The sequence below is a fragment of the Cucurbita pepo genome, chromosome LG05, assembly GCF_002806865.2.
Source record: "Cucurbita pepo subsp. pepo cultivar mu-cu-16 chromosome LG05, ASM280686v2, whole genome shotgun sequence".
Classification (NCBI taxonomy): domain Eukaryota; kingdom Viridiplantae; phylum Streptophyta; class Magnoliopsida; order Cucurbitales; family Cucurbitaceae; genus Cucurbita; species Cucurbita pepo.
Window position 1 is genome coordinate 3,909,484 of NC_036642.1, and position 8,510 is coordinate 3,917,993.

Here is an 8,510-nt window from a genome sequence, read left to right on the forward strand (position 1 = left end):
AAGAGATGCATCATTGTAACTTTATTGTTAAGATTAAACGACTATGTCAAACATCATTATATTTATAATAAATTAAATTTTAGAGAGTTCCGTCAATAAAATACAAATTAATTTAAATAAAACATATTTTCGTATTAACCAGATTACCAATGCTCGGTCAATAAAATTATGGTAAGTTGTTGTTATTATTATCATGTTAATGGTTAATTTTCTTAAAAATAAATTAAAACAATTCAAAATTGCTATATTTTCAATTTTGTAAGGGCAGGTAAATAGATTTTTTTTTTCTTTAAAAAGATATTTTTATAGAGTGTTCACAACTTTTTTAAAATTAAAACCAATGCCACGTTTCGATTGCTGATTTGTTGAACTCGTGATCCTAACTCGAAGTAATTGCAGGCGATAAAAGCTCGAGTTTATCTATAAATTCTGAAACCGCCCATGGTCGAGCCGCATTTTCGTTTGTTCTCTATCGTTTTTTTTCATTTGTGTGTAAAAACCTGAACGACTTTCATTCTCCATTGTGTTCTTCTTCTTCTTCTTCTATGGTTTCGAACAATCCGAATCCTTCTGAGGGGTTCTATTTGGATCCGTCGGGAATGGCGTTGCCGGGGCTGGGACCGTTTGCCACTACTATGGCGGCGTCGGAGGATATGTCTAAGAAGATTCGTAAGCCCTACACAATTACCAAGTCTAGAGAGAGCTGGACTGAGCCTGAGCACGACAAGTTCCTTGAAGCGCTTCAGCTGTATGTTTTTTCGTCCGTGTTTTAACTCAATTCTATTGGTTCCTTTCTTGTTTAGGGTTTTCGAATTTGATGCATATTTCTCTTTGTTTTGTGTGGAAGACTTTGTTTCGGTATTTGGATTTTTGAGTTGGAGCTCTGTGGCGGTGGAAATGTGAGAAACGTGTGGGATTAGGGGATAATTTTGGGTTTTAGTGGTTGCAATTTGGGCGGTTTGTGATGTTGTGGTAAGTGTGAGAAATTAGGAATGGTTGGTTAATGGAAAGAAGTGAATATTATTGGATTTGTAATTGAAACCGAAGTGGTGGGGGTTTGAGTAGGATTTTGATGGGTCAAGTGGTTTTCGGCTCTATCTGGTTTTCAGAAGGTGTTAGGAACATTCTGTAGTTAAAAGTTTGTGGAATCTACCACTTGCTTTTTGATTGTTCTTCTTTAGTTTATCTGCTTCTGCTGTACTAGGAAATAATATGTTCGTTTTTTCCCTACGTGTAGGACTGATAATTGATCCTACTTGGTATTAGGCATTAGTAAAGTTAGAAAAGAAAGGGGATATTGAGGTTGTGAGGGTCGTTATTAGGCACCAGAAAAGGTGGAAAAGCTAGAGATATTGGGCTTTGGTTGTTAATGGAAGAGAAGTTAATTTGTGAATCTAAATTCTGTAACTCTGATGTGATTAGAATATGATGTATGCTTGGCCATTTAAAAGTTGGAAATGGAGAGACCAGGTGGGAACTTAATGCGTTACTACTTGCTTTTTTTTTCTTCTTCGCGCTTTCCTCGACAGATGTCTTAACGTACGGTTCACTAATATTTTTGCCACTCCATATCCAGTTTTGATCGTGATTGGAAGAAGATTGAAGCTTTTGTTGGATCAAAAACTGTTATACAGGTAATTAATGCCTAATCTCTGTTATTTGCAATTTACGTTCTTTGGGGGTGTTGAGTGAACTCTTCTGAACTATATTGATGGTTCCAAATGCACCCACAACCCTTGAACTCTTATCTAATTGAGCAAGCCCTTTTATTTGTTTGTTTAAATTTGCCTTTGTCAACCCACAATAACACCTTATATGTTGGTGAAAACAACACTTGCTACGTGTAATCTAAGCTTATAAGCTATATTTGTAATTATAAGACCATGGACTGTCCAATTATAACCTTTTAAGCAATAATTTTTAATTAAGTTAACTTCATAACTTTGAGAGTTTAATTTTTACAATTCATGGGTGCAATTGTAACAATCATTACAGTTCAAGGTGGCTTGGGAAATTTTTCACGTACTTGTTAATTTATGAATGACAAACTAAGAAAATGTTGCTCTCTACAGATACGCAGTCATGCACAGAAGTACTTCTTAAAAGTTCAGAAAACTGGAGGAGGTGAGCATTTGCCGCCTCCACGACCAAAGAGGAAGGCCGCCCATCCATATCCTCAGAAGGCTTCAAAAAATGGTTAGTTCCCCCGTCTTCACTGTACTGACATTGTTGTAACTGTGGCTCACAAACTTCATGTGTACTATTTGTCAGTTGCCATGCCTTCTCAAGTGTCGGGGTCATTTCCGTCAACGTCTCCTCTAGTTGAACCTGGATGCATTAGAAGGCCAGAATCATCTTCAATACCTGCATGTCCGGCAACAGGTGGAGCTGTATCTTCTTGGATGGTGAACTCTGTTCAGCCACCCAATTCAGCACAAGGTACCAAAGGCTAATTATTAGATGCATTGCAATCATAATCTTTTCGTAACTTCTTACAATAGGAATGAGATAAGATGGGTTTAATTAGATGCCTTAAAAACCTATCATGATACAATCTAGGCTACCATGCACGGGAAATTTGGAGGGAGAGGAATATGAGGTGTCTAGGATGCAGGCGTCTTAGGATTATGTGACGTTCTTCATGTCTCCCTAGGTTCTATCATTATAGTGTTCTATAAAATGTTCACAGATGTAATGCTTTGTTTGGTTTATATGTGCATGCAGTGCCAACAACGACAAATATTTGTTGCAGTAGTACTGAAAGCCCTTCGAAAGCACGCCCTCTCGTTGAAACAACTGACCAAGGAAGTAACAATCATTCTCTTAGAGGTGATCCTCTCATTCTTTTGCATGTACTTCAAATTATATTATCATATTGAAAATAGTTTGAGATTGTTTTGAACTATTATATATGAAAATGTGGGTATAAATCCTTCCTAGTTTAATCATTAAGCTCATTAATTAGCTTGAAGTGCTCAATTGCTACTCTTCATGGAAGTAGGGAAATACATGGAAGAATCAGGGATCTGGAATGTATCAGTCAATCATAACATATCGATGCATGTTTTTAGAAGCATGGTGCTAGTGATATGCATAGTCTAGAGAAAATATGTAATCGTTTGTGTATTCTCTCACTTTTGAGTACTTGCTCATAATTGAGATATTGCATCGTTTTTATTATATTGTATAATTTCTTTGAGTGATTCAAGAACTCGATCAAGATTTGTTATACAGAGTCTACATTCTCAATGCCCACAAAAGAAATTTTTGTGAAGGAGCATCTTGATTTTTGACCATTTAGTTAGAAGCCTTCTGTGATTATTAAGAGCATGTAATTATAACTGTAGTACCATGAGTAGCCAGTAAAAAGAAAATTAGACAATCTGACTTTTCTGAACTTGGGAGTTGGACAATCTTTGTGAACTCTGGTGTTATGTTTTATTTCACTATCATTTTGATGTTTTTTTTCTCATTTTTCTGGTGGCATGAGTTCCTACAAAGCTATTCTAATGGTTGTAGTGAATCTTTAATCCCCATTTCCCGTGTATTGTTGTTTTTCTCGATACTTAAATGTCCTTTTGTTGTGCAGTTTTGCCAGATTTCGCTCAGGTTTACAGTTTCATTGGTAGTGTCTTCGACCCAAACACTTCAGGTCATCTGCAAAAGTTAAAGAGGATGGACCCAATTGATGTTGAAACTGTATGATTTTCTACACTTTTTTCCCTCTTCACTTAGTAACACGGTTGTTAGTTGTCTAAAGACTGAAAATTTAGAGCAATTGTATTTCACAAATAAAAAAATATGTGACATGGTTGACTAATAATACTTATTTCTTCCATGTAGGTTCTGCTGCTGATGAGAAACTTATCCATCAATTTGATCAGTCCTGATTTTGAAGATCATGTAAGTACAAATCATCCTTTTGATTTTTTTTACTAATATTTTGTGCTTTGATGGGTGGAAAAGTGATATAATAGAAAAATGAACTAACAAAATTTTTAGTCTTTTGGATACCTTCAAAATCTTTTATTTTATTTTATTATTATTATTTTTACATTTATTTTCATGTGTTGTTTTGAGGGGTTGTATCAAGGCTGCGACCTGTGGACATTGTATTTTGGTTTCACCGAACTGGAATTAGGACATGAATTGGGATGTTACTATTACATACTGAAACACAGTTACAGAACGTGGAGTCTCTTTTATTTTACAGGATAGGGGAATAACTTTACCTGTTTCTGCCAAATCTTTCCATTATCAAGGCTGTTTACGCTTTGGTTTTTTTTAGACCTTATTATGAAGCCAAATCCTATTTAAAATTGATTCTTCAGACACATCTTTGTTGAAATAGTTGTTTTAATTTCGAATGTGGTTTCTAGATATGTCTAGTAAGCATAGCATAAAAAATCTTGTATCGGTGACGCCTGAGTCGTTTTATTATAAAATATGTTAGGGACTACATACGTAGTTATTTTGCATGAAACTAGGCAGCATACAGCTTTTATGATGAACTATAAAGCTTTCCTTCGTTTTACTGCAAGCTATTCATTAGTGTAATATGATTTCCTTCTAAGATGTTATTGATATTAGAATTGCACGTGCTTACTATGTTTTTCTTCCCTTTGCAGAGGAAGTTGCTGTCCTCCTACGAGATCGATTCGGGACCAATCCCGCATGGCGACATCAACAAGTATGTCACTGATCATAAACCCAGTTTGGTATCCAACTAGGCACGGGAGGAACTGATGAACAGCATACTGCTATGCATACGTCCTTTAACAACACGAACAGAATGCTGACTGATGCTGAGGGACTACCTGAAAATAATTAGCACGATACCGATCATGTAAGCGATGTTGTGAGGTTGCTTATAATTATATATTTTATCTACTGTGCTATGTTGATATGTTGATGAGGCTCATGTATATAACATAACAACCAAGTTCTGTCGTGGCCTTTGTTTGTATAGATGGAGAGCCCTTGAAATAGTGCTGTATAGCCTTAGGTAGGGAGGCCCAGTATATTCAAGTTTTGGCAGTTCATTTTGTAAACAATGCTCTTTATTTTTCCTTGTTTTTTCACCTTTGAGTTAAAGGCAATAATACCCATAAAATTCACCTGGGACTTCGTAGGTCGGTTCCAAAGGGGTTTACGACACAAACTTACTCGTGACGTATTGCTTTTACTTTGGGTGTAAGCACTCGTGGTGTGAATGTTTTTTCTTTTTTTTTTTTTTTCGTTGTGGAGACATGTTTTATTATGTGTTCATCCATTATTAATCCTTATTGTTGTAGTTTATTAAATTGTGTTTAAGTTGATTATTAATATTATATTTTTATTGTAAAAAAAATTTATATAGCTTTTTATTTTTTTAAATTCTAAACTAGTTTAAGGAAAGGGGATTTATTAAATTAAGTCGATAATTATTTGCTGTAACAAAGTATATTGCAAATAACCATTTATTCCATTGTACAAAAAAAAAAAAAAAATTAAAGCTCTCAGGGGGCATGATTTTTAGTAACGCAAGTCATCAACTTAACGTCCTCGATCGGCAGACGATCCTCGGGGAAGGGACATCCGTCGCTACTCACCACCTCCTTAGCCAGCGGAGCACACGGCGGCGGCACCACATCGCTACTATATCCTTCAACATTTGTACAGTTCCACTGCAACTTCTTCGGCTTTGCCGTTAGTCCAATCTTCACATTTGAAATACAAATATCGGTAAATGGATCTCCTGAAATCCCATCCAATCTTGCTGAGTATGTCACATTCTCAGCCACCACGTCTCTGTAATTAATGTTCTTAATTTCCGGTAGTGCCTTTGGATCGAACTTCTCGTCTGGATGGGACTTGTAGTTTCCGGTCATCCAGAAGACGTATTTCATTGTGGATAGAAACATCTGTCGGACGAAAATGTCCTTGACGTACCCACCTCGTCCAATGGCGGTTTTAATTCTCACGGCGGATTGAGTGTTGATTGCGGTGACGTTTTCGATTCTGACATTGCGGATTCCGCCAGACATTTCACTGCCGAGAGCAATGCCAGCAGAATCCGGAGATATGCAAGTGAGGCGCCGGATGAGGAGGTCCTCGGTTGGCATTCCGAATTGGATTCCGTATTGGTCCCATCCACTCTTGACGGCAATGCAGTCGTCACCGGAGACAATAAAGCAGTCTTCAATTCGAGTATTGATGCAGGAATCTGTGGTAATTGAATGAATAATTAGGGAGATAGGTTAACGAGGAAGAAAAAGGCGCAAGATTTTGTCAATGAAGAAGTAAACCTGGGTCGATTCCGTCGGTATTCGGAGAGTCGATTGGAGCTAGAATGGTGAGTCCTTGAATGATCACATTTCTGCATTTTTTTCCCATAAAATATAAGCTTTTCTATCTCGATAAAAAGTAAATATTATAATAAACTAAATAATTTATAATTTTGTGCTAAACAAATTCATTTTGATCAATAAATACAATATTTATTTTGCTGTTTTTGAATCCTCTAATCCGAGATATGAGGAAGAAAAAATGGTCAAACCTGCTGTAGATCGGATGGACAAACCATGAGGGTGAGTTGACTAAAGTGAGATTCGAGATCTGGATTTGATCAGAGTACATGATCTCGATCATGTACGGTCGTGTTACATTGAGCTCATTTCTGTGGAATTTATCCCACCAATAAGACCCTTGTCCATCAATCGTACCGTTGTTACCTACACCACCACGTCAACAACACGTATGTTTAGTATCCTTATTAATAATAATTATTTGGCTTTAAACTTAATACTTATATTTTTATTTTCTTGTGTTTTAATCTAACATCAAAATTGCCAATTCTTAAGGTAAAAAAAAAAAAAAAAAAAAAAAAAAAAAAAAAAAAAAAAAAAAAAAAAAAAAAAAANTATTAAACTTCCTATTTATTATTTATTAAATTAACTCTTTTATATATATAAAAAAAATAACGTGGTTAGAAAGTTAGGCAAAGCGATATAATTGATATTATTACCTGTGATGACAACATCGGTGAGGTTAGTTCCAAAGATAAGGCTGCTGAATCTTCCGCCAGGTGCATCTCTTCCCCTCCCATAAGATGGAAGAACTTCTACCAGTGGCCATTCTGATTCATCCTACACCGTTGAATTATCCAACTCCATCAGTTTTTAATACTCTCATCCGCACCGAATCACTACCCTAAATTTGGGTGTTTGGTATAATTAAAAATCCAACCAAAGTAAGTCAAAACCCAAGTACACATTTTGACTTTAATCTTATTTTATTTTAAATTTAAACTAATTTTAGATTAATTCAATTTGACTCCATCAATAAAGGCAATCAATGCCTAACCCCTTTAATTTTTATTAGTAAAAAAATGGGTAAATATAAACGTCATTATTACCTCATCAAATTTTAAATAATTTATTTCCATTTCGGAAAAATAATTAATGCCACTTTTTAAGCACTTCTACTTAATTTTTTTTTTAAAAATAAATAAAATAAAAATCCCAATAAAACATATAATTATTTTAATTCATATTAAATAGTGTGTAGGGTCTCGTACCTGGGAGGCAAGAATTTGGGCATCTTTATGAACAAAAAGTGTGAAATGGCTGGTTAGATTAAAACTTCCGGTCAGCCACTTTCCCGGCGGCACAATCAGCTGAGCGCCGCCATCCACCGCCAATGTGCTGAGATGTTCCATCGCTTCTCGGAACGCGTTTGTATTTGAAGTTACTCCGTCGCCGACGCCGCCGAAATCTGTCAGCACTGCCGTGTGTTTCCGGCAACTAATCGCCGGAAATTCCAAGTAGCTCGAAAACGGACACGGCTTTTTGCCATCAACGGAGCCCAAACTCACGAATGCCAATAAAATCACGGCTGAGACTCTCGCCGCGGTAATCTGCCGGAAAAAAAGAAATGATTCATTTTCTGTTTGTTTCTCAGGAAAATAAACGAGACTCTGTTTCTGATCGTTTCCCGAGAAAAAAAAAACAACTGTTCTTGAGAAAACAGAACCTATTGAATAAATTAAAGAAAAACCCACAAATTATTTTCAAAAACCCAAATGAAAAATCAAAGAAATTCAGAAGAACAAGCAAACCCCAATGATGAACTGAAAGAAAACAGAGAACAGAGGAAGAAAATTACTTGGGTTTTTGTGGGTTTGTGAGGAAGATCCATGGATGAAAGAGATTTTTGTGTTTATGGTTTTTTAGATTAGAACAGAGGATTTTATAGCAGAATTTTGGAATTAAATTTGTTTAAAAAAAAAAAACAGAAAAAAAAAAACGTTGAATTTACATAACAAAATAAGTAAACTGATCCGCCTAAGGGAATTATAACGTAGAAGGAAAGAACGGAATGGAAGGGATTTTTGCTTTTTATTCAATCATTTTATGATTATATTCCTTTGTTTTCCATAATATTTGTTTAATAAGTTTCCCCCTAACAAAAAAAAAAAAAAAAAAAAAAAAAAAAAAAAAAAAAAAAAAAAAAAAAAAAAAAAAAAAAAA

General features: G+C 35.4%; 2 protein-coding genes across 2 annotated transcripts; one reads left to right on the forward strand and one right to left on the reverse strand.

The window, feature by feature from the left end:
- The first annotated feature begins 450 nt into the window (after window positions 1-450).
- LOC111796259 (protein REVEILLE 6-like) lies at window positions 451-5,156 on the forward strand. Its single transcript, XM_023679021.1, has 8 exons — window positions 451-748; window positions 1,577-1,634; window positions 2,073-2,196; window positions 2,272-2,439; window positions 2,725-2,829; window positions 3,590-3,699; window positions 3,844-3,903; window positions 4,629-5,156. Exons 1-8 carry the CDS (start codon window positions 546-548, stop codon window positions 4,728-4,730), a joined length of 930 nt encoding a protein of 309 aa, XP_023534789.1. The 5' UTR covers window positions 451-545; the 3' UTR covers window positions 4,731-5,156.
- Window positions 5,157-5,387: 231 nt separating this feature from the next.
- LOC111794678 (probable polygalacturonase) lies at window positions 5,388-8,303 on the reverse strand. The gene is made up of 6 exons (XM_023676785.1): window positions 8,146-8,303; window positions 7,559-7,897; window positions 7,007-7,127; window positions 6,539-6,713; window positions 6,288-6,358; window positions 5,388-6,205 (listed from the first exon to the last, which is right to left on the reverse strand). Exons 1-6 carry the CDS (start codon window positions 8,176-8,178, stop codon window positions 5,499-5,501), a joined length of 1,446 nt encoding a protein of 481 aa, XP_023532553.1. The 5' UTR covers window positions 8,179-8,303; the 3' UTR covers window positions 5,388-5,498.
- Between the last annotated feature and the right edge of the window lie 207 nt (window positions 8,304-8,510).

Coding starts and splice junctions, on each gene's coding strand:
- LOC111796259 (XM_023679021.1), top strand. CDS start 546: ATGGTTTCGAACAATCCGAATCCTTCTGAGGGGTTCTATTTGGATCCG. Junction 749..1,576: donor TTCCTTGAAGCGCTTCAGCT/GTATGTTTTTTC, acceptor CTCCATATCCAG/TTTTGATCGTGATTGGAAGA. Junction 2,830..3,589: donor TAACAATCATTCTCTTAGAG/GTGATCCTCTCA, acceptor TTTGTTGTGCAG/TTTTGCCAGATTTCGCTCAG.
- LOC111794678 (XM_023676785.1), bottom strand. CDS start 8,178: ATGGATCTTCCTCACAAACCCACAAAAACCCAA. Junction 7,128..7,558: donor CCCAAATTCTTGCCTCCCAG/GTACGAGACCCT, acceptor TCAACGGTGTAG/GATGAATCAGAATGGCCACT. Junction 6,359..6,538: donor GTCCATCCGATCTACAGCAG/GTTTGACCATTT, acceptor AAAAAAATGCAG/AAATGTGATCATTCAAGGAC.